The sequence below is a fragment of the Oratosquilla oratoria genome, chromosome 5 (genome assembly GCF_046742065.1).
Source record: "Oratosquilla oratoria isolate Oo_2021 chromosome 5, ASM4674206v1, whole genome shotgun sequence".
NCBI lineage: Eukaryota > Metazoa > Arthropoda > Malacostraca > Stomatopoda > Squillidae > Oratosquilla > Oratosquilla oratoria.
Genome location: NC_134781.1, coordinates 32804998 through 32830099, shown reverse-complemented (window position 1 = coordinate 32830099; position 25102 = coordinate 32804998). Strand labels below are relative to the sequence as shown.

At 38.1% G+C, this 25102-nt stretch overlaps 2 protein-coding genes across 4 annotated transcripts in view; one reads left to right on the top strand and one right to left on the bottom strand.

Moving 5' to 3' along the window:
• Positions 1-1723: 1723 nt before the first annotated feature.
• The window catches only part of upSET (SET domain-containing protein upSET), an 85359-nt gene continuing 61980 nt past the window's right edge, over positions 1724-25102 (top strand). For 2 of the 3 annotated variants that reach the window (XM_076185117.1, XM_076185116.1), the window contains exon 1: positions 1724-2083. The gene's annotated coding sequence lies outside the window, so the exon portion shown is untranslated. The remainder of the gene's footprint in view (positions 2084-25102) is intronic. The other variant, XM_076185118.1, reaches the window with a different exon arrangement.
• LOC143025448 (uncharacterized) lies at positions 2090-23307 on the bottom strand. Its single transcript, XM_076185126.1, has 2 exons — positions 22680-23307; positions 2090-4544 (listed from the first exon to the last, which is right to left on the bottom strand). Exons 1-2 carry the CDS (start codon positions 22959-22961, stop codon positions 4440-4442), a joined length of 387 nt encoding a protein of 128 aa, XP_076041241.1. The 5' UTR covers positions 22962-23307; the 3' UTR covers positions 2090-4439.

Genomic DNA, 25102 nt, shown 5'->3' with positions numbered 1-25102 from the left:
TACATATGCATATACAAAGTAGACCACTTGGAAAAAAGAAACTAACGAAACAGAGAGCTTTCGTATATTACATCTTCAGTGCCAAAGGTACATGTTATTTTTGCACTGGATACAATATACGAAAGCGCTCTGCTTCGTTAATTTCTTTTCTCCAAGTGGTCTACTCTGCATGAGTGAACACACGTAACCCTGTTCTTATTAGCATATATATATCAATATATATATATATATATATATATATATATATATACATATATATATATATATATATATATATATATATATACATATATATATATATATATATATTTATTTATATATATATGTATGTATGTATGTATATATAACCATAAAAATCACAGGATCACACAATATGTATACATTGATCGTTTCACACTCGCTCGTAAAATTAGATGAATACAAACACAAACCACACACATACAACTCAATGTGTCCTCAAACAAGCGTCTAGGGCTTTTTTTCGGGAGATCTAAGACTTAAATAATTTTGAACAAAGAAAATTAATTACATTCGAATGTGAAATTTGCCTCGCCTCTGTAAATACAGGTAACAGGAGACATACTCTAAATATTGCGTGCCGCGCGCACACAAACAGATACGAACATGTCTAGGCTGTCATCAAGCCGACGCTCATGCAAACGCACTCACTAAACATGGATTTTTGAGCTGTGAAGCACGTACACATTTTTTAATATAATTACTCTAAAATTACAATTACGACAGCTTGTATGTCGTTTGAATAATTATAGATGAACAACAAACAAAATGAATGTGATTAGACATCCACACAAATAGAATGATCGCGCTTGTTTACGTGCGTTTGTGTTCGTGCCTGTTTGAGTGTTTGTGCATGAGTATGTTGCCACTGCGATTTACCAGATGCTCCGTCGGCATTCCATGACCTAACGTTCGATAGAATATTTCTGTTAATTATGCTCTTGTAATCTGGTTTTGCGATGCGTGAATAGGAACTGTTGTTTCATTCACTGCCGACTGTAGCACATCCGTCATTCTATAGACGCAACATTCTGTTTTGCGGTATTGCACCTTTAATAGTTTATAATTCTGTGCAACTCTAGCTACTGCATAATTCCTGTCAAATAAAATTTTTTTGCTATGTAGGTTTGTCTGTGTAGTACTGAAGTGATTAAAGAAGAAAGAGGAATTCTGACTCAGAGAAACGTTACTTATACGTTTCACTGAAGACTTTTCAGTTCATACTCTTGGCTGAATCATGGCACCATTTACTCTTGATAGTTCCCATTGACATTAATAGCTCAAGAATACTGTCATGAGAATTTTGAGAACAACCATCTATTATAGTTTGCACTTAAAACTGTAAATATACATTTTGTCAAACTGCTTGTAAGTGAACTTAACTAACTTATGTAGTAAATCGTGATTGTATTATTTCCATAATAATGACTAAAAATGAAATAGAAGTAGAAACAAATGAAAGACCGTCTGTTTTCAAATAGTTTAACCTTCCTTCACGCATTGTTTTTTATCTCCATACAAAAAATACGGTGGTTTTGGTATACCTAAATGTATATAAATCATTGATAATATTATTAACTAATCATTATTTTTATTATAATTATATATGCATAATTATGTACAAGGTTTTCATAGGAAAGAAACAGACGAACATTATATGTAGAATGAATTGCGCATGCGCAGATATAATTCCGTGCTTGTGAACCCCGTATTGGATGTTCAACATGGCCGATTTGTGATTGGAGGTATCTCCGTTTTCGTCAAGAAATAGACAAATATTTTTGAAGTGAAAGAGTGTTAGGCATTTTCAGTGAGCAGGGGAGTTCAACGGAATGGGAAGATTTTAAAGGAACGTATACCACAGTCCCTAGTTTATTGGAAATGTCAAATTGAGGTTGACATGTGTGAAATGGTCTAAGCATAGCTTCTGTTTACATCGATGTTTGAAAATATTCTGAGTGCGAAAAACAAAATTCGAGCCTATATGCTTAGATAACTGACACAGACCTCTTGCCAGACAACTCCCAGGTGACATTAAGTCACCTTCTGTATTCATATGATCAAGGTAAGCTGTAGTTTGATTTACATTCAAATTTAATACTCGAAAGTAGGCGTGCCAGTATAACTCCCGCCTTTTTGGTGCAAAAAATCATTGCATTGCATTATATATATTATACATTTTTCAATGGGAGGAAGAAGATGTATTTCATTTGGGATATAATGAATTATCTGATTGTGACAGTTGTATGAAATATGGAGGAGGAGGGTGAGATGGGGGTACATAGCTATAGCCAAAGGGCCTTTTGGGCACACGAAGAATATATATGATAGACTTTCGAAATAGGAAAAAATAACGAATTTGGATTTGTTGTTGTTGTAATTGTTACCAGAATATGTGAAAAGTGTCATAATGAAAACCACAGTGGGTATATAACTTAGATGTGACATTATTATGTGACAGGTTCAGCCATTTTGTAATATTCCTACCCAACAATCAAGTCTGACTTCAATTACAAATTCTCACTGGGATATAAGCATTAGTGTTGATGTTAAAAGTTATGTGAGCGAATCTTGTTTAAATAGTTGTTACATGTTGTTTGGAAATACAAACATTTCAATGACAGTAAATGGAATAACAGATTTCATGTTATTGGTACTCTTCTGACTGTTCTTGTGAGAACAAAATCTGGCAGCTCTATTCAATTATTCCATAAATCATCTACTGTTTTCAGTACTTATATCATGTAGATTTGATACATTTGAAAATGATTTAATATACATGTAAGGTTTTGAGGTACTGAGATAGGTTCTAGGTTTGGTATGACAAGCTTCATCAAGAATGACAGCTTTAGTTAGTAGTTTATGTACATTTATGTATACTTATTATCTAGTAATGAAATGTTAATTTTCTAGTTATAGTAGATAATTAGGTAGAGGAGTGGTTGTCTGTTGAAAACATTACTAGTAACTATGTCATAATTGCCTTGGTAAAACTATTATCTAATGACTTGTTGTAAAGTATCCAGTTTGCCTATTCAGTAAATCACTGTATCTGTCAATGATGTAGATTGTTTTTTAGTTTTTCACTTAGTGACTTTCATTTGTTTCTTTAAGAACAACCTTTACAGTTGAAATATAAACAAATGCTAGTCATCTAGTGTGATTGATAGATTGATGCATCACTTGTCTTGCAGTATACTGTATTGAATTAAATAGGTTATAACAGAACCACAAATTAGTTAAACAGTTTTAAATGTCATGTTCCTGTAATGCCATTATAATCTTGGCAGATAAAATGGTTTGTTGTTTAATACTATTAAATAGTAAATAGGTTGGCTATTATAGCATGTTTGCATTAATTTTTATTTAAAGTAATTTTGTTAGGAAGAAAAGAATTGTAAGAGCAAATGAGGAAAAAAATGCAAATCAGACAATATGTTGCTCCAATTCTTGCATTCAGTCATGGTATTTACTGACAACTACAGAGCTCCAAGATAACTGGCAGTGGCCACTGGATTGGTACACAAATCACTGAGCAAAGAATTGTTGTGTTGTCTGGGTAGAGCAATAGTGGGACAGTGTAGGGTGTGATGCAATATCTTGTGTGTGGGGCATCTGAGTTGATTTGAATCTGGCCATGCCCATGCTGTGTTGGTGCTGTTTCATTGCTAGGTGATGTCCTGAGCAGTGCTTTGCTTGTAGGAAACTGAAATGATATGTGTATCCTTAACATTTGGGTCAAATTATTGGTCTTGTATATGCTATTGGAATAAAATAGTAAAGTAATAGTGTGACTTGTGATTGACTGAAAACTTCAAAATTTGAGATTCAAACAGTATGGCAAATCTTAGGGTTCTGGTGTGGCTGTCAAGTGATTTCCAAGTAATTTTTGTAATTTAAAGTTATTGTGGCAGTTTAATTGGGCATGAGAGGCAACCAGAAAAGATGGTGGGAGATGTATGTAGTCATAAAAAAAAAATCAACTATTTATGTTTACCACTGGTATTATTCCACTTCTTTAGTGTAAAGGATGGAAGTGATGTCTATAAGTAACAAAATACATTAGAATAATCATGTACAACCCAATCATAACTTGGTGAGTAGAGAAAAAATGGTGTGGAGGGAACCCAAACATTGACTTAAAAAAACAAAACAAAACAAGAACAGTGGCCTGCCACAACAGACATGGCTTGCCCTACCAAGGGTTTCTCACTTCCCACTTTGTGGAAATGGGATGATGAACTTTTATTTCATGGGTTTCAAGTGAAATAACAAGAACAAAGTAATATTTATGTATGCTTTATTTATATTTTGAATTTATGGGTTGAAAAAGTGTGGGTTTAAGATTGCAGTGTATAGCTACAGATAATTACACTTCAGATTACATTCCTAATAAAAGTGAAACAAATTATGAAGAATGATCATAATGAAGACAGAACAATTGATCGTTGCTGCAAGCTTTGCCGACTGGATACCTGTAGCCCCACTGCAGTAGCGCTGGTCCATGGGCCCTTCCATAGATCTCCCTGGGACGAAAACTTGAATTGATGTTTGCATAGTATTCATGTATATGTTGTTTCTTGTCACTTGCTTAAAGTAATAGGAGGGGAGCAGTTGCCGGTTGTCAACTCTCCTTGTGTTTAAAGGTAGAGGAAATGCAAAGATAATAGAGAGCTTGGACTCAGTCTTCACCTTTAAATGGAATTGAGGTAGTTGGTGGTGTTGGAAGATGACACAAAATAGCATCCCACAATAACTCGCAGAAAGATAGACACACAATTTAAAAAAAAAATCTAATTCTTTTAGAAACTAACAAATTCAGTATTGGATCAGATGCTCTCTTACGTAAACCCAGGAGAAAAAACACTCCCAAGATGCACAATAATACTAGCCTGCCAACACTTAGAATACTGTCCAGGATGAAAACATTACAAGCATGGGATTGACAAAAAATTAGACACCAGATGCAATTGCCCTCACATTATTATTATTTTATTTTATTTATATATATATATATATATATATTTTTTTTTTTTTTTTTTTTTTTTTTTTTTTCTTTCTACCAAAGTGACCTGTAAGCCAACCAAAATCCTGTGAAAGAGATTCAGAGCTATGAATTAATTGGTTGTCTGGCAGATGAGGTGGAATACATGGTTGAATATTAAGTGAATCTTATATAGGCATGCACACACTGACCCATAACTGCACAATGTTGACAAGTAGATTTGAATTGTTTACTTTTGGGTTCATACCTCCAGATGCTGGTGCTCTAGTTTGCTTGACTACTACTCATTATTTGATGTCTCCTAAAGTCAGTTTTGTAATTCAAATTCTAGAAAGTAGTGGATGAAGTGGTAACTTTCAAGAAAGTTGATATAGGTGTTCTGAATTGAATCTCAAATCTGTTGTCTTTTAATTAATAGATTGTAGTGCTTTGATATATTTGTACTTGAAGGCCAGATTAGAAAGATAAGATTCATGGCATGCTTGGTAACATTTTAGGTAAGAGATTGTAGTAAAAAATGTGCAGGTGTTTCAAATTTGAGTAGTTCTCAGGTGAGCAGTAATGAGTGGAGTACTTCAGGGCACCAATCTTGGCTTAATAGTTTTTGTAGCACCAGTGTTAATGAAGTTAAATTGCATATGTTAACTAGCAAAAGCAGGAGGGAATTGAATTCAATGTAAACATAACATGTAACCAAATATTTCCAGTACAAACTATAAATTTCTTGGACGAAATTTAGCATCAGTAAGTATGAGGTAGGACGTGTTGTATTTATTGCAACAGGACTGTACATTGATCAACAAAACTTTCAATACATTAATTATTATGAAATGTTTGGTAGTAAGACATACATCTAGATATTACCAGAGTTTGTGTGTATGTAACAGTACAGTGGAACAGGCATTTTTATATATGTAGTATTTAGCCTTGCCTTGATTATATAGCTCAGTTCTGGTCCCTATATCAGAGTAATTTGTCAAAGAGTATTGAAAAGGAAAAATGGCAAAGATTGTATATTTTACATCAGAAATGATGTAATGGTATGAGGGTAGGGTAGGTTGAAAGATTTGTGTTTAATAGAAATATGGTTAACCCATTTGACATGCAGAGGTGCCATGTAGATGAATAAAAAAGTGGCATTGACCAGAATAAATATATGATGTTCAGTACAGAAAGGACAAATCAACAACAGATCAAGAGAGGTTGTAGCCCCTTTGTTGGAGTACCACAGAGAAAGCTAAAATAGCCTTGCAGTGGGCAGAATACAAGGAAAAGCATCACCAGTGCATAGTGATTTAGATGTGTCTGTCTACATACAAAGCATCCTCAAAAACCACAAGATTTAATGGCATAATTTTTCAGTTGTGCATTCTCTCTCTCTCTCTCTCTCTATCTCTATCTCTATCTCTCAGAATTGGGACAAATGCATTGAGGTGACTTGTTGCTAATTTTGTTAGTGTATAGCTCTAATGAACCAGTAGTGCAGTGAATGGGGAAAAACATGAAGTAAGGAGATATCCACATGCCAATCAACCTTGAGGTTATCCAGCAAGGGGCAGGAGATGCAAAGTTAGGTGTGAAGTGCTAAAAAAAATTGGGAATGGAAATTATATTAACCCTTTCCATCCTTAAGGATATACACAGTGTTTACATGTCCATGTGGATGTGTGGTGATGAATGGAAGTAATGTTTGTGCACCTCAGATGGAACCTGTTGAGGATTTGGTGTATATGTGGATATTAGAAACTTGGTGTTCTTGTTTTCTCAATTGTAAGTGTCATTAGTAAGGTCCTAGACAATGGTGGAACATCATCACTGCACAACAAAAATCAAGGCAAAATTGACTGGTTTGTGTGTGTGTGTGTGCGTATTTGTATTTACCTTGTAGTATAAAGGGGAAAGCTATACTTCCTAACATGTTTCAAACAAGTTTGCTTTTTTAGTTTTTGTATGTGTGTGTTTGTGTGCATGTGTACAATTAGAACTAAAACTGACCCTGGAATTAGTTTTCAAGGAAAAAAAATCTGCAGAAGAGGTGCTATTATTATCAAGCTTAAAATTTGTAAATAGAACATGGATTGTGAACATAGAGGAATGAAAATAGAGAAAAAAAACAGTAACAGAGTCCATTTGAGAACAATGCATAAGACCTTGTGGGGGGACAGGAAATATGTAAACACCAAGAATGAAGATTGATTGATTATGTGTGCGTGTGTTGGTGGGAGATCTTGGAGAGCTGGTAGGGCAATTGACACTGGTTGTTGCTCCTATACTGGGTGGAGTATCCTATAATGGCAGCCACCCAGTAGACTGATGGCTTGCAGGCTGTGGAATGCCGAGGTAATGGAGTGACTGCTGAAGGAGCAAAACAGCAGCTGTCCCAGGGCTACATTTTCTTTTGGGATTAGGGTAATAGGGATGGTTTGATTTCTCATAGGGGAGGTGATGCAAATATAGAAAAGCATTCTATTGATATTGTACTGTAGGTGGATAATATTTTGCCTTTATTTTCATGCATGGCTTACAAGAAACCAACCGTGGGCACGAGTTCAACCCATAAGTCACTTAAGAGATCATGTGTTGTTAGAGAGAGACAAGTGTAGAATAGTAGTTTTAGGTGCTATGTGTCTTCTGTGTGGTGGTTGCACCTGGGACAAGTGGAGTGTACTATTGATCTAATTCTGTGTTGATATTGTTTTAATGTGGGGTGATGATCTGAATGTAGGCAAGCCAATGTAATTCATGTCTTTGGAGAGATTTCTCTGTTGGGTTGATTTCTTTTGTGGAGTTTGGTGAAGTATAGAATTTAATTTTTTTTTTTTTAATCTGTGTTTTTGTATGTAATGTGGGTTACTGAGGGTGTTATTGTAGATGTTGAGTTTAATATTGCTGATGGTGTTTGTATATTAAAAGTATTGGGGGGCTGTGTTAGTGTTGTGTGTGAGGGTTGGGTGGATTCAAGGGCCCTTACATAGAATTGTGTGCTTATCATTTTTGTGTAGTGTAGTAGTTACTTAGTGTAGATGGTATGTTTGTAGTGCAGCCAGTGTAATTCTTGTGAGTTGTTTATATGTAGTGATAAGTGTTTCTTCTGGCCAAATCCTGTGCCTCCTACTGTTTTAGTTACATTATTTCAGTGTATGTTAGGTCTTCAATGTCTGGGTTGTAGTTCATGTATGCATCAGCTGTGAGGCCCAATACAAATCTTGGACCATTAGACTGTTTTGTGGTTCTTAGATTCATGATATTTATGGGAAGCAGTGTGATTGAGGTGAACTTTTGTGGTTTCAGCTGCTATTTTATAGTTATAATGCTGGACTGTTGTTGGGTCGTCTGAAGTTGATATATGGAATAGGTTTCCACCTGGTGTTGTTTGTGTCACAATCCCAAACACTTGAATTTAGCACAAGTTTTATTTTTATACTTGCTATGTGTTACAACTCCTTTGTTGTCATTTTGTTAGAGAGAGAGCTAGGTGCATTCCTCGGTGCATTCTTCGGTGTCCTGCCCACAGTATATATGTGTCAGTCAGGACACAGGAATGCACTTAGGGACACACTGAGGAACATGCCCAGCTCTGGGTAGAGACTATTATGATGAGACAGTTCCTCATATAAATTAAAATGTGTGGTGGCAGCCAGAAAAATTAATAATCACTTATGACATTAATCTGATTTGCATAGTTTATGAGTAATTGAGGTTCTTTTAAAAGCCACTAACATAAGTTGAACATTGGTAAGCAGTCTTTTGAACTTGAAAAGAAAGCCTCTATGGCCCAGTGTGTCTTTCATTCCTATTCATATTATTGTATGGTGACAAGGTCTTGGTAATACATCGGGTCTATATTGTAGGAATGGAGAGGGGAGAATGCAAATAACATTCTAGATCTAATCAGGTTAGTTATTGTTTACTTGTAAACAGTGCAGGGTTTCCTGAACTAAGGAAGATCGCAGAACACTGATGACTGTCTACAGTAAGTAGCCTATAACCCTTGAACAACAGGTAACTCACAGGTGAATCATTGCACAGTAGTAACCATAGAATAAAGTTCAAGAATAATTGCAACTGTGTATGAGTTTAGACCTCATTCTTTAGCTGATCTAGCTCAGAATCTGTGGTAATGAGAAAGTCTTCTACTCATGGGTTTATCATCTCTGTAATTATAATTCTTTTTATTCTAGAAAGAAGTTGAATGAGTAAAGACATTGACAGACTGGAAAAAGTACAACGGCGAGCCACAAAACTGATTCCAAATATAAAAAATAAATCATACAAAAATCGACTAAAACATATGAATCTGTTTTCCCTAAAAAAGCGTAGACTCAGAGGTGACTTGATACAGGTCTTTAAGATTCTAAAGGGAATTGACATCAAAAGTGACAAAATTTTCACATTGAATGAGAATCAGACAAGAAACAATGGTCTCAAACTGTCCGGAAATAGATTCAATTTGGAAGTAGGTAGAAACAACTTTGCCAACCGTGTAGTTAATGAATGGAATAAACTTCCTGCACAGGTAGTGCAATGTAGTTCAGTTCGAAGCTTTAAGAATCATTTAGATAAACACCTAAGCAAGATACTGTAATGATTATAATTTATTTTATATTATTTGTTTTTGTTTTGTTATCATTTGTCTGTTTGATTTTCATTTATTATTAGTTATATGTCAATTTATTATTATTTACTATTTACCTGTTTGTTTATTATTTAACTATACCTATGCATTTATTTATTTTATTTGTTATTTACATTATTATAGTTTTTATTTATTATTTTATTATGATTTTTTTTCGCATCCGACCTAGATATGGACCAAAAGGTCTCCTGTCGGCATGCTCCGCCTTTGTAATCCTTTGTAATCATTATTGTAGTTACAGTGAATGTATTTTAACCTGGGAAGCTTTGAGTAAATTTGAAAGGCAGAATTTATGAGATAAAAGTTGTTTTAGTTTGGGTTACCCTTTGTTGTGTTAAATTGAATTATAGACCTGTACTAGAATTGTACTTCAAGAAGTCGCTGTGATATGGGGATTTCATGTTTTGAATAAAACTCAAAATTAACTTGCATTTATGCGGCACAAGTGAACTAAAATGAGTTTCTGGAATGTTATCATCAAGAAAACTAAATTGACTTTTTTCGTATAGCTTCATCTCTACCTATAAATTAAAAATTATCTTGGCATTATAAGGTGGATGGTTGAATCAAAGCTCACATCTACTTTATAAACAGTTGAAGCCCATTTTGCATCCCTCTTATGTCATCACGTCTTAACTTGATACATAGTAGGATATACAAAAAAGTTAGGTGAATTAAGTTAATTTGTTTTTATCATTGTAGTTACTGTCACATTTGAACAGTGGAAGAGGGATATGGCAGATCACTGATTAGGGATGAAATAGAACTTCCAGTGACTAGATCTCGTATTGGATATACAGAGATTATGATAGTAAAAATATCACACTATATTTTGAGTGAAAACATTTGTGTGTTGGCATAAAGGCTCTCATTACAATATCCCTTTTTTTCAATATTTTTTCCTGTATGAAGTATTGATTGCACAAGTTTATGCAGTCATTATTTTAGGGAGAGATCAATGATAGGTACCTGCATGAGGTTGTCCTGTGAGAAAGATGACAATATTCTACTGCCCATCTTAAAACCATGTCAACTTCTTCTCTTCCATCTGTATTTCCCTCACCTTTAAACATAGAGAGCTGAAAACTGGTGACTACTTTTTACTATCATCAGTCAGTGACAGAAGCAGTCCCATGGTAATACAGTGCAGACGTTAGTCTTTTTTCAAGAGAGAGGTCTATGGGAGGGCAATTGTAGACCATCACCAAATGCTGTGGTGGTGCAGGTTTCCAGTCAATGAAATTTAAGGCAACAATTTCATTTAATTGATATGTAGGGGGCTTAATAGTATCCCAGTTGACTTGAGTCACACTGCATCTTTTTATGATTGAAGGTACCCTCCATTGAACTTAAAGTCTCTTACCATATCTGAATCCATCTCTTCAGTGCAATATTGTCCCCAAGAATAGAAGTACCAACAAAACACAACAACTGTTGTTTTTGTGGTAGGCTGATTCAACTGTGTATATGAAACAAGTTTCTATCTTGTATTTCATAATGTGTAGAAAGGTGTCATGGTAAGTAATGATAGGCAGTTTATATATATATATATATCTATATATATATATATATATATAAAGTATAATTTTTTTTATGGAAGTGGGCAAACACCTGACATTGTTATTCACCAGAGGGGGGCTTTAGACCTATCTTGAGGTTTCATTGAGGCATTTGTGACAACAAAATATGTATAGCGTACCACAGTATTGAAGGGTGTAAAATGTGCTTAATGTTGGTCAAATTAACCATCTTTAAAGGCTGATTTGTAGTTACCAAATGTACAGTACATGACCATGTCTTACCATGGTTGCTGATATGAAGACTGATCTTATCAGCTAAGTGTAGTAAGCTGTTACAGAGACTGTTAACTGATAACTGAGTACAATTTACTACTGGTGTCACAGTGGAGTACAAGATATGAACATACTTTTTACATGTCAAAACCTAAATTTTTTGCGTTTGTCTAAGTTTGTTGTTTGTGACCTTTGAAGATGTTTATGAATATCAAAATTGTAAGGGCTACCTCCCATAAAAAGTTAAAGAATCCCATGCTATATAGCTAGGTATAGAATATGATATGAATAAGTTAAACAAGTATTGTATTTTGTTGGCAATAACCAGCACTTCAATCCTGTGGAACTATATCATACCAAATAGATGGAGGTGTAGAGATGATAAAGGGGAAGTTTATGGAGTGTAGCAGGATGGAGGGATGATAGAAGTTCAAATTGACCAGCATTATTTTTTTCATAAAAGAAAGAATGCTGAATGACTTGGTCTGTAGGGATGTCACGAAAGTCTAAAATATCAGTATCATTAAATGTGCAGTCACCCTCAAGTGGGGATGAATTAAAAGAGGACATGAAATAAGTGGAGAATTTTTGCTGGTCAAGTAGGTAAGAACATTGCTACTTGCAACAGAGGTCAAGATATTGGTGGTTCAAACCCTGCTGTGAGTGAGTTGGACCAAGGGCATGGTTTGCTAAATTCCGCGCTACAAAGTCCTTTGTAAAGGGCTCTGGCCAAACCTCCTGATTGGGGGGGGGGTCAAGACCTTAAACCAAATCAATCAAAGGGACACCTGAAGCAGCAACATTTAGAATAATAATTAAGGCTAATCGGATCCTGATAGTCGCAGTAGTTCATTGGAGAGAGTTGATGAACCAATTAAGTGTCCCATCTGCATCATGTTATTTATAATAACCTGTGGTTAGGAAGGGTCTAGTTAATTTTTTGTTAACTGGGTGGTGTTTGAAAAATAGATTAGATTTTCACCCAACTGCTGGTGAGGGGTTCCTCTCCCCTGAATGAAATTGAATTGCTTGATGGCAGCCAGAGTATATAGTTGGAGTTATGGGAAAAAAGTATTGCTCATAGAAAGAGAGATGTGTTAGAGCTGGCTATGTAAAACAGAAGTATATAAATTGGCATGTCTGACATCCCCAAAATTTGGGTTGTGTCTGCACAAGTTGATGAGATTATATACTGGTACATTGAATTTGTACAGAGTGGGATTTTCATATGTAATAAGACATAAGGGCTACTGTAGAAAGTTTTATAAAATATATTTGACTTCCTCTGTAGGATCCAAGTCAAGAAAAAAATATGTTGGGCCATGATATTAAAGTTTATATTGTACCAAGTATATATACATTCTGATAGAATACTGTCCTAATAGTTATATGTTAGTTAACATACCTAGAATCCAATGATTGTATCCTTTTCTTGCTTTATTTTTATTTATTTTTTAATAGTTTCAAATGATTTTATTCAGTTCATTGGTGGATTTGGGGTATAATAGGGTATTGAATGAAGAACCATTCAGTGAAATTTTAGGCAGTAATTACTATTATTATTATTTAGATATTCATCAGCTTCAATATTAATTTGTAATTACTGTTATCAACTCACTGGAAAGTTGAATACTTTTATTGCTAAAATCAAGATAGTTTGCCAGTGCCTAATTGTGCTTATAGCTGTCATCTAACCGAATACTCATCCATGGCCACTAGTTCAGCATATAAGTCACTTAATGAATAGATCTTGTAGTGTTGTCTGGAGTGAACGAGTGTAAGAATGTGTACAGTAATGTGAGAGTCAGAGATTGAAATATCCTATCATATGCCAACTACAGTCAACAGACTGATCACCCTGAAGCTGTATTCATAGTTGTCTCCTTTTCCTTTATAAAGTAGAACTATACAAGCATTTTTCCAGTGCTCTGGTAATTCTCCTCCCATAGATACATGATATGATGATATGGTATAATGTCACAAACTCCACCCTTTCAGAAGGCTAGGATGGAATTTAATGATACATATTAGAAAAAAATCACTAGGATTGAAAGAGGTCTGGACATTCATAATAGTAATAATAATTGTTATTATTATTATCATTATGGTTGTGGTGTTGTTATTGCCTTGTGTTTCACAAAGTGGAGAATCCACAGCCACAGCACTTAGAACTGGTCTCCAGGCCCTCTGGGGACTCTGGACACTTGTATTTTCTCTCTTTTAAAATGTATTCTGTATTTATTTGTGTTGCAAATAATGCATAATAACTGGATCACAAGACTAGTGATGCTTGTTTTACATTCTCAGCTTAATTCAACTTGCCAATATTGGTTGAAGTGGCTGTTTCACCTCACCATGCCATGCACAGATGCTTGTATAAAAACTTTGATTGATTTATTTTGTATTTATTAATTTATTATTATTGAATTTTAAATTATCATAATTTTTTATTTATCTATTTATTTATTTATTTTCTTCTAGTATGCAAATTCAGATGACCAGGAGTGTAGTGCTGCATTGTATTTTATCACCAACAGTTCCTCAGATTTTCTGTCTTCAAGGATGGTGTTGTGCCAATGTCAAAGATCATATTTTGGTTATAGAGTTGGGTGGTAGTGTGGGTCATTTAGTAGAATTTAAGTTAAATGTGGGAGCATGATGTCCTTAAACTGTTGGGGTGGTATGTCAGGTGTTGTAGTATGAAAAGGATTAGAGTTTGGAAAGAAGGTTCACTTCAAGAAGGAAAATGTAGAGAGAAGAGAAGGATATTGGTATCAAGGTAAGGGTGAAGAGCCTACATCAGGAGATGCTTAGTTGCATCCAAAGCTGTCACCTTTGCCCTGTTCACTTGGACTGTTTGGGCTGATAACATTTGCTGCTGGGAATAGGAGGGAAGGGTGGGATTCAAAACCACAACTGAGTGAATGTGAGTGCTGGGAATTGGCGAGAAGGGTGAAACTAGCACACTTCTGTATTGGTATTGGTTCTTCTAGAATAAGATATAATGGAATTTCTGTTTAAGGAAAAAGGAAGGGGAGTGATGTTCATTGTAAGTGAGCCATTTGTTTGTTTGTTGTGTCTTGAAAGTTCTTAGTGGAAAATTTGTGTAAAAAAAGGCATTCAGAAAGTCTTTAAAAAATTTGGAAAGTTGTGAGTCATGAAAAACAAATATAAAGTTGAAAGTTATACAATAAAAGCCTTGTCCGGTTGATTGATTATTTTGGACAAGAATTTGATAACAGGTATGCTTTAAATTATGACAGGAAAGATGGATTTGATTTCTTCAGTACATAGCAAGAGTTGATGCTGCCTACAGTACTTGGCACATTAGTATCTGGAAGCTGATATCAATTGCTAAAGGAGTAGGCCTCGCATGATAAAGGTCCTAAATATTTGAGACCCTGTTTATGTAGGGTCTCTTTTGCATTGTGAGAATCTGAAGAGCATGTCTTAATATTGTTGGGATGAATCTTGCCTAAAACATGCTCTACTTGTGATTTTGTGTAGGTGTTGGATTACCATTATTATTATTATTATTATTTTTTTCAATACAAACTATATATTTTCTTCACTGTACATTTTGGAAATCAGGTCATAAATTTAAGTTTTCAACACAGTTGTGCAAACTTTTGTTGTAATTACTAAAGTGTGAACAAGAATAGTTACTGCCAAATTTCAAACAGTGCAGAAATTTAGAGAAACAGTAGTGTATTTACCTAATTGTTGTACTTGTATAGAGTATAAAAACTAAAGTTGGGGTTCTTGTGATGTGTCCCCATCAGTCAAAATTGGGTTAATTTGTTGTTGATGACTAATTGAACTTTTTTTTTTCAAGGTTATTTCACAACTGGTATCCTTTTCTTTCCAAGTTTCGTTTCCTATCCTCTTGATGTTTTGTCCCATACTAAGAGATTTTCCTAGTCAGTTATGCCCACTGTTTTCTTGGTCTCTTCCAGTGTGGGCAGTTCCATTTTATCTAGTATTTACTCATCTAGAACAATATGTCTTGTGAGCTTGTCACATTTTAGATCTGGTTACTATATTTCTGCGTGTGACATGTATAAGTATTTTAAAAACTGGATTAGAGCAAATTAGATATGTAGAAGCCTAACATCCTTTTTCAAAGTTATTGTTGGATATTTTTTAGGGTAGAACAAGTAAACCCTGTCCCTCAGACCTTTGGTTGGACTTTCAGGTCTCTACTTCTGTCTGTTCCATTAAGATTGAAAATTCATTGGTATTGGGCATGCTAGGAGTTCTCACAGTGTAACCATCATTTGGAACAGTCATATTGATACCTCTCCAGGGGTTTGGGTGCCTGTTGACTATTTGGGAGAATAGATAATGCCATCAACTTCAAGAGCCAAGTACTATAGATTATGGGCTATGATACTATATTAAAGTGGGGCTGCATTATAGTGAGCCTTAGTCCTGAAGAAATTGGAGGAAGTGGAGAGAAGAGGTCAGCTGTTGTTGCTGTTGTTCCATAGACTTTGTCTGAGCAATCCTGTCTCCCAGAAGAACGCCATGGCTGGAGTGGGGTTTTCCCACAAATCCCTTATAGAGTGTATATTGTGTTGTTGGCATGCATGATTATGTATGATGCAGTGATAAGGTCATCCAGCCTCTTCTGGTAACTTAGAAGAGCTGGATGGTGGCTGAACTGCAGCCTGGCCAGGAGGACTCTGTCCTCTTGGGAAGAAAGGATTCAGAGGGAAGAGGTAAATTTTATATGTTGCATGCTATGGTAATGTTAAAACATTCTCCTTATGTACTAGCCGCTCATGCCACAGTTGCATTGACCTTGGGTGCATTTTGCCTTCTAGTTGTATTCCACACAAGATCAGTAAATTCATGTGTAGTGATCATGTCAGATCCATGGGGAAGTGACCTTCAAGTTGTTATTCAGGCCCTGTGTGGTGGATGGTATTTATTATGACTTCCTGGGTTGATGTTTTCAATTGATGGGATGTAGAATTCATTTATTTATTTGTTATGATTAGGTATTATCATGGGTTGGTCAAACATCTGAAGCAGTAGCTTGCAAAATTGCCTACCTAAGTAAATTATGGAATGTTTTGGTAAACAGAATGTTTGCTGCTGATCTCATGAACCGAATTTCTACCAAAAAATGTTACAAAGTTAAGCAAAGAAGCTTAGCAGCAGCCAGATTATAAGGTTTCTTTTTATTTTAATTTTTTTTTAATACTTTTTTATTTACTTATTGTTTTCTTCTAAGTAAGATTTCATCATGATAGTCAAAGTATTTCATGTACAGATGTGGAAGGGTTGAGATAATTTTCCACTTTTTTTCTGCAAGCTTCTTTCAGCTGAATAAAATTGCTTTGTTAGCAGCCATATTAAAATTCACAAATCACTCATGGTACTGCATTTGATAACTTAAGTAATTTATTCTAGCTGCTGTCAGTTGATTTTATTCAGCTGAAGGAAACGTCTTGGAACCCATAGGCAGATTTAGTGGTCTAAAAGGCTATTTGGGGAAGGGGAAGTAAAACAGGCACCATGCTGCAGCTGTTGCCACCAGTACCACCAATGCCTCTGCTGCAACTGGAGCCACCACCAACACCACAACTGCCATCACCACTACGACCATGACCACTATCACTACCAACACCATTATCAACACCACCACTACCACCAGCAGCACCACCACATGGTTAAAGAAAAAAAAATAGCGTATGTATGTGAGTCATGCTAAACAATAGGATATGGGCATAAAAGTCATGTGAGAAGCAAAATGATGTGCTTGAGTTATATTAGTTGTTTAAATGTTTTGTTTGATTAACTCTTCTACCCATCTTGAATTTCTAAAGTGTGTAAAAGGAAGAAGAAAAACAATTCTAAATATTTATCATTGCCACTGAAGAAGGGTCTAGGATATGAAATTGCATTCAGCAAATATCACTAGTATCAATAGATTCATGAACTTCCTCTCAAAAGAGATTAAGGTTATACTAAGATGTAGAAAAATACTTTAAGGAAAAGATAAATGCACAATCAACCATCACTTTTAATGCAGTACTTATTATATGTGTAGCACTATGCTGGGCAATAGTTGTTATATGGCTCCTCAGGCGAAGGTGAGCCCTGCTTCACAGACCCTTGTGAGGCTCCAGGTAACCCCCCCCCCCCCCACACACACACCCTGCTAAATTCACTACTCAGGATAGCCACATCAACTCTTCACAGCCAGGTGGGCTCTGGAAGGCTTCCGATCATTTGGAAAAGGAAATGAAGCCCTGGGTAATGTTGCCACATTTAAGTGGGGCTGTGTTTCAATGAGGGAATGCATAAAAGGAAGGGGTGAATGTGTCATTCAGTATCTTTATTGTGTTTGGGCTTAGGTGTTTTGGATGAATATTTGATATTTTATAAGGGTTTTATGTGTGGGGAGTTTTTAAATTTCTTTATTGGTCCATCCACATACTGTATTTGTTGGAGAAGGGTATGGCATTTGTCAAATTGCATTGTTCATATCTAGTTATTTTCATATTTTCTAGAGGTGTGGGTTTGAAACTTGTTTCAGAGAAGTTTCAATAATATTGCATTGCTGTTTTGGTATTTCCCCTTGGGTCGGTGGTGCTTCATGAGTAGGGGATTCACTTTTGAGATTTTGGTGTTGGATGGGTTTTATAGTTCTCCACATTTGTATATCATTTGTTTTTCCATCTATTGTACTTATGCATTCATACCAGTTTTCTTTCCTTGTTTTTTATTAGTGTCATGATGTCTGATTATTATAGCATTTATTCCTGTTTTGTTAGATTTTGTTTACTTTTATATTGTGTATTTTAATTTATTTGTTATTTATTTTTGTAGGGTGGGTATCTCTTAGTTTTTTTTTCACATTCTCATGGAAAGTATCTTGCTGGCCTTCTGAATGATTACTAGTAATAACTAGGATCTCCATTACTCTGTCAATAGATGGAAACTGGTATATATTAAAGGTTTCAGGTTCTTTTTTATTTCATGAATGTACTCTTGCCAATTTGCTTTTTTGTTGTACATGAATGTCCTCTTGTATGTCAATTACATTTCTCCCTCTAGTTTTATGGTGACCTCTCTTGGGAAGTTGTCTAAGGAGAGGTCATGTATGGTTTCTTATATATTTTTTTGTGTTTGGAGGGTGGGTGTACACTTTGTTATGTCAGGCAGTTTCTTGTTGTTTATATTGAGGAGGTTGTTGGATAAGTGGTTGTTAGAATTTGATATATTTAAGTGAGAGAGTTCTTCTAGTATTTTGTTCCCTCTGGTCTGTGGTTTATGTGCTTAGCTAAATTGGGTGATGTGTATTCAAATCACATGCCATTATGTGCTTTGTCAGCAATTTGGGAGGTTGGAGGGTGTAGCTTCAGGGGGCAGGTGTAAATTATTTTCTTTGTTTTAATTACTGTAATATTCTTTCTATTATTAGAGAATAGTATGCTGTGGTTATTAGTGTCACTAATGCACTCTTGTGGACTTCCTCTTGTAGCATTAGGAATTATCCTCGCTTTTGTAATAATTACAAATTTTGTGGCTCTCAACGATGAGGGAGTACCTGTGTTGTATTAGTAGGGAAGGGGAAAGCTTGTGGTGTAGTGGAAATGTGAAGAAAAAGAAGGGGAGGGATTACTGAGGAAAATTGAAGGAAATGAGCAAAGGGAGGAACGGGCCCCGGAAGTCAGGAGGAATGTCAACAAAAGATGCGCAGACGATAGAGGTGAAATCAAAGAGATTAGTAAAAATGTAAAGATTAGAAATATAGATAAGAGCAGCGTAATGGAAGGCGAAGATAATTATTTCCATGGATTTAATGAGGGGTGAGATGACAACCTCCGATTATCAAGTCTTGAGGAAAAACTAGAGAAAATGAACGAACAGTGGGAGGTTAGGTTGTCAACTTACACAGATTACACAGAGTTGATAAATTAGAAGAACTAAAGGAGAACCAAAACCTAAATAAAGAAATAGAAGAATTAAAAAGACAGGTAGAAGAAGTAAAGGATGAGAATGAGGAATTAAAAAATAATAATAAAGAGAATAAAGAGTCCATAGCAAAAGAGGTACAGGGTTGGAGAAAAGTCCAAGAGAACAACAAAATTGAATTTAGAGATATAGTAAAACAACAGATGAAAGAAACTAAGGACACACTTGAGTAATCTTGATGCTTGCATGAAAGAAAAATGAGAGTAGTGATAAGAGACAAACATTCTAATTGGGATGAAGTGATTAGTGGAGTTCCACCAGGATAGTAGAGATACAAGAGGACACAGAAAGAAAATCAAGAAGACAATTATAGAAGGGACCTGAAAAAGAACAGCTTTCCCCACAGGGTAATAGATGTTTGGAACAAGTTAGATGAAAATGTGGTGTGTGCAAAAACAATACACAAATTTAAAAAATGTCTTGATAAAACGAGACATGAAGACGGGACACCACGAGCATAGCTCCCCTTCCCGTAAGATACAACTAGGAAAATACACAGAAAAACATTTGATTATCCATCTTGCAACTACAGGAATGAAGGGTTGCCCCATGTGGCATCACGCTGCTTGGGTTAATAACAATGCATTGATGCAGTTTCTCCATGGCAGTGCCTGACAGTTGGAGCTGGTTTCCCCCACTACTTTGCTGTATGCCAATCACCTATCCCAGCCCTCCTCATCCCCTCAAGATAAATTACAAAGCAAAGGATAAGAATGTCCCTTTTTCACGTCATATTTTAATGAGAGTAAAATTTTAAATATGCAGTGTGGATGCATTAATTTGGATAACTGGGTAGGTAGAAATTATATTAACTTGAGTGTAACATGGGAACGAGTGATTAATTTACCATTCTGTGAGTAATTTTTTTTAGCAGAGAATTGAACTCGGAAGCTGAGTTGACTGGGAGTTCTACTTTCTACCTTTCTGTCCAGAGGGTTGATAAGGGTAATTAATTGTCATAAGTCTAGATAATTTATAAAGAGCATTGTGGGATGGAAGGGAGCTTCCTTGGTTATTTTTCATTATGTTATGATGTTTAGTCTTTTTTTGTGGTAAATTTTTTAATTTTGTTTAACTTTATTTTTTTATGTATTTGTTTATTTTATGGACTTTTAGTTTCACTTGATTTATTTTGTTTATTCATTCACTTATGGTATAGACGAGATGGTGTCAGTGGCACGCAGTGACACCCAGGCAGCTCTCCACTTGGGTGTTGTTGCTTTCGCAACAGTTGCCTGTTCTATTAATCACATCCTGTGTGCCGAGTCACAGAGTCACATTTGTCACTACTAGAGGATGTCTTTGAGGTCTTGTGGCACTCCCAAACAAAGCTCCCAGGCTCAGGAATCTATTGGGAGTGTGTGTGTCTGTGGGGGTGTTGGGAGTTGGAGTTGAGGTTGAGGTTGGTATGAGGGAAAGTTTGAACATGGAGGTGACTTTGACAAGATGGGAGAAATCTTGTCTGGTTAAGAAAAATCTGGAACTATTTATTATTGTTATTATTTATTAGTATCGTACTACTGTTATATTGCTTAGTTCAATTTGTTGCATTTTTTCTATTGAAAGAAAGTTAAGTGTTGCTGGATTGGCTGTTGCACTTTTCTTTTGAAAGTTTTGGAGTGTTTGTTTTTAGAAGTTGCTGTGTCATGCCAAGGCATGTGCACTTGTGCACACACATGGGCTGAGGACACTGAACATTTTCTTCTTTTGTCTTGGGCAAGGAGGTGAAGGTGCAAACCCAGGTGTCCAGAAAAACAGCCACTGAACTGAGTAAACTGTGTATTGTTTCTGGTACATAAGAGATGGGTTGAACTGAAGTCAAAGCATGTAAGAGGTCAAAGCGCGCGCGCACACACACACGCACACACACAGTTGGTAGAACGATGAATTACTAGCATGGTGGTGCGCGTAGTGCTTGGTTCGAATCCTGCCCAGGGCCGAAATTATTTCGGTACAGCTGCGCTTCGGGTCGTTACTCTGACTCCCGTGGGCGGGGAGTTGGGTGTGTGTGTGTGTGTGTGTAAGGTCATAGCATTACCCATAGATCGGACCTACGAGCTCTGAGCTCTCTTCCAGGAGGGAAATAGCTGTCGATCACGAGTCCAACACGTGATCCAAAAGACCAAGTGAATACACACACACACACACACACACACACACACACTGTGTAATCTGCGTGGTTCACATAATGTGGGCCATAATGTTACATAATAGTACAGTAGTAGATTTTGGCATATACAGACTGCGTAAGGGACAAACAATATGTGCCTGTTAAAGATGGTCCTGCGAGATGACGTCGGAGAGGACCATATCCCCACTTAATGTCTTCAAAAACCTATTTACATCCACACATCCATCTGGAGGTACAACCCGGAGAGGCTGGCACTTGTCTTCAGGCTGAATCCAAGATCTATCAACTTTCGACTACACCTCACACACACACACATCCATGCACACACACACACACGCGCGCGCACGCACGCACCCACGCTCACAGTTTAAGAGCAAACTAGACACTGCGAGATACAAAGGCGGGATACCACGAGCGTAGCTCCCCTTCCCGCAAAATACAACTAGGTAAATACACGCACACACGCACGTGAACGTTCGTGTGTATGACGGCATATAAGGCGCGCGGTGTGTCTATATATACACGTGAGGACGCACGTGACCTTTCATGTCTGTGTCGGCAAATAGGACGCACGGCATATCCACATATTTATAAACACGTGAAAACGCACGTACATTTTTATTACATACCTGCATATAAGACGCACGATGTGCACATACTTTGATATACCGGCATGTAAGACGCGGAATGTGCACAATTTCCTTTAATATATCGGCACATAAGACACATGGAATGCGCATTTGGGTGCATTGGGGACGTCATACCTTGTCTCGTTGCTTGTAGGCCTTCATTAGTAGTAGTGCGCCACCCAGGGCATGAGGTCTGTGTTGCGTGTGGTGAGATGTGGAAGTAGGAGGTAGGTGGGGTGACTGGGTTGGGTGGAGGTTGATATGTGGTATGGGGTAGCTGTGGGGATGGGGGAAAGAGCGCAGTGGTAGGTTTGATTGGATTCACTGATAGGGTTGCAGGTGGTTGTGGAGGTTAACTTTCCGGGGTTAGGCAGGCTGGTAGGGTTATGGTTGTGTGCTGTGTTTTCTAGCCGCTGGGAAGATGGATGGACAAGCAGGTGTGAGCTCCAAATGTCTGCTTGCCTTTCTGCTGACCCACCTGCTTGACTGCTTGCCTGCCTGCCGCCTGCGGACAATCTGTGTGGCCTGGTAAGAGACAAAAGTCATCATCAGCATCGGGGAAGACGGCGATGTCCGGCTGTCTGTGTGTCTGGGCGTTTTCATCACCGGCGGGGCGGGGCGGGGCGGGGCGGGACAGGGCAAGGGCGTAGGTGGGAAGGCGGGCAGGTGTAGATCGAGACAGAGGTAGCGAGGGCAAGGGGGCAAGTATTGGTGACTGGTGGAAGGGTACGGAAGAGGATGGGCAGAGAAAGGTGTCCATGGTTGGTTGGCTTTCTGTAATGTAGAGAATAACTATACCCGTGGGATCCCGTCAAATTTGGCTTTAGATTCGATGATGTCTGGATTGTTCTTCCATATTATTCCACTTATGAGGCCATCACTACGGGAAACTTAGTCTTTCAAACATCGTGTGTGTGTGTGTACGTCTGTGTCTCGACTCACCACTGTAACTGTCCACCTACTTCCTCCGCTTCTTCCCCATTCACTGCTTTCCCCTTCCTTCCTCTCCCTCTTCCTCCTTCTCCCCGCATCGCAAACGCCCTGGGAACCACCTCCGCCTCCACCCCTTTTCCTCCCTCGACCTCCTCATCTACGTCTGTCGTCCTCGTCCGCCACCACCACCTCCTCCTCCTCCTCTTCCTCCTCCTCTTCCTCCTCTTCCTCCTCCTCCTCCCTCCTCCTCCTCCTCCTTTCCTCTGTGCGTCCGCCGCCTCTGCTGTTCCAATGCCCACACACTAGCGCGTCATGTCATGCTGGGTGACCTCCTCCTCCTCCTCCCTCTATTCTTTCTCCTCCGTCTACTCTTTATCCTCCACGGCCTCAGCCAGTTCTTCCTCCTTCATCAATCTCGTATCCTAATCGATATTATTATCATCATCATTGCCATCATATTACCTCCCCCCTCCTCCTCCTCCTCCTCCTCTCCTTCCTTCCTTCCTTTCCTTCCTTCCTTTCCTTCCTATTCTTCTTCTTCCCCTTCTTCCTCCTCGCCCATGCACTCTTTCGCTTCATTCACGTCAAACCACATTTAAATATTATTCGTTCTCCCCTTCCCCCTTCCTTTCCCTTTCCCCTCCCTTTCCTCTTCCCTTCCCTTCCCTTCCCTTCCCTTTCCTTTCCTTTCCTTTCCTTTCCCTTTCCCTTCCCTGCTCATTGTTCTTTTTCCACTCTAATTTTCTGCTCGACAAGTGAAATGCTGCCCTGTCGGTCATTGCTCTTCTTCCCTTCACCTTCCCTTCTCTTCTCCTGTCTTGACTCCCCCCCCCCCCACTCCTTGTTGCAGTGACACCCTTGTCTCGTTCTCCCCCCACAGTCGCACAGGCCACACTGACCCCTTGACTATTATCTTCCAACTTTCTTCCCCCCCCCCGATCTCCCTTTCACCTACTTTCTCGTCTTACCCCTCTTGATCATCATCATCATCATCATCATCATCATCATCATCATCATCATCATCATCATCATCATCATCATCATCATCATCATCATCACCACCACCACCACCACCACCACCACCACCACCACCACCCTTTCCATGTTTCACCTATCTCCGACCCCCTCATTTTCATTTCTCTCCCCCCCCCCGAAATACTTTCTACACTTTCTCATGCTCAAATCATTGTTTTCATCCGTTTGCAGCCACAAACTTTGCACTAGGTGCTTGGCTCCTTTCCCTTCCATAGGCTTTATGTCTTAACCTTTCCAACCCTCTACCCCCTCCCTTTCCCCCTCTATTCCCTCCCTTTCCCCCCTCAACCCCCTCCCTCCCCCCCTATCCCCTCCTCCCACCCCAAGCCTGTCCAGGATCCAGAATCCTGATTGGACGAGGTTTAGGGCCGGATAGGCGCGTCAAGGGTTCAACTGTGTGTGTGTGTGTTTGTGTGTGTGTATGTGTTTGTGTGTTTGTGCGCGTGTGTGTGTTTTATACTTTCTTTTATGAAGCCCAATTTCTTTATCACCCTTGCACGCACTGGGGGTTTGTGTATTGACGACACCTTTCGTTTTATTTTTCCTCGCGAAGCCGATGCCGGTTTGAGCGGGTCCTCGGTTAATGTAACCTCGCACCCAAAGAATACAACGCCCCCCCCCCTCTCCTCCTCTTTGCCTACCCTCCTCCCCCCGACCCCTCCGAAGACCGACATCACGGTCGGTCCCCGGGTCGAAGCTTTCTTTCCACGCAGACGCAGTCGTGTTCAGTGGGCTCCCCGCGTCACCGCGGGGTCGCTGACGTCATGGAAGTGACGTCACGACCGAGCGCTGTTTCAGGCTTCCATTTGTCTAGCATGGACCCACAACACCATTGCCTTCCTGCTCGTCGACAGGCCTGCCGGACGCTCGGAAGGGCCCGAGATCTTGCGGCTGGAGGGGATGTCGGAGCCCAGACCTCTGGGAGGGGGGCCG

What these genes read in the sequence shown, in the direction of transcription:
- LOC143025448 (XM_076185126.1), bottom strand. Translation starts at nt 22,961, where the DNA reads ATGGACACCTTTCTCTGCCCATCCTCTTCCGTACCCTTCCACCAGTCA. An exon ending in GCAGGCAAGCAGTCAAGCAG is followed by an intron (nt 4,545 to 22,679) that starts GTGGGTCAGCAG and finishes TTTTCGTCCCAG; the next exon opens with GGAGATCTATGGAAGGGCCC.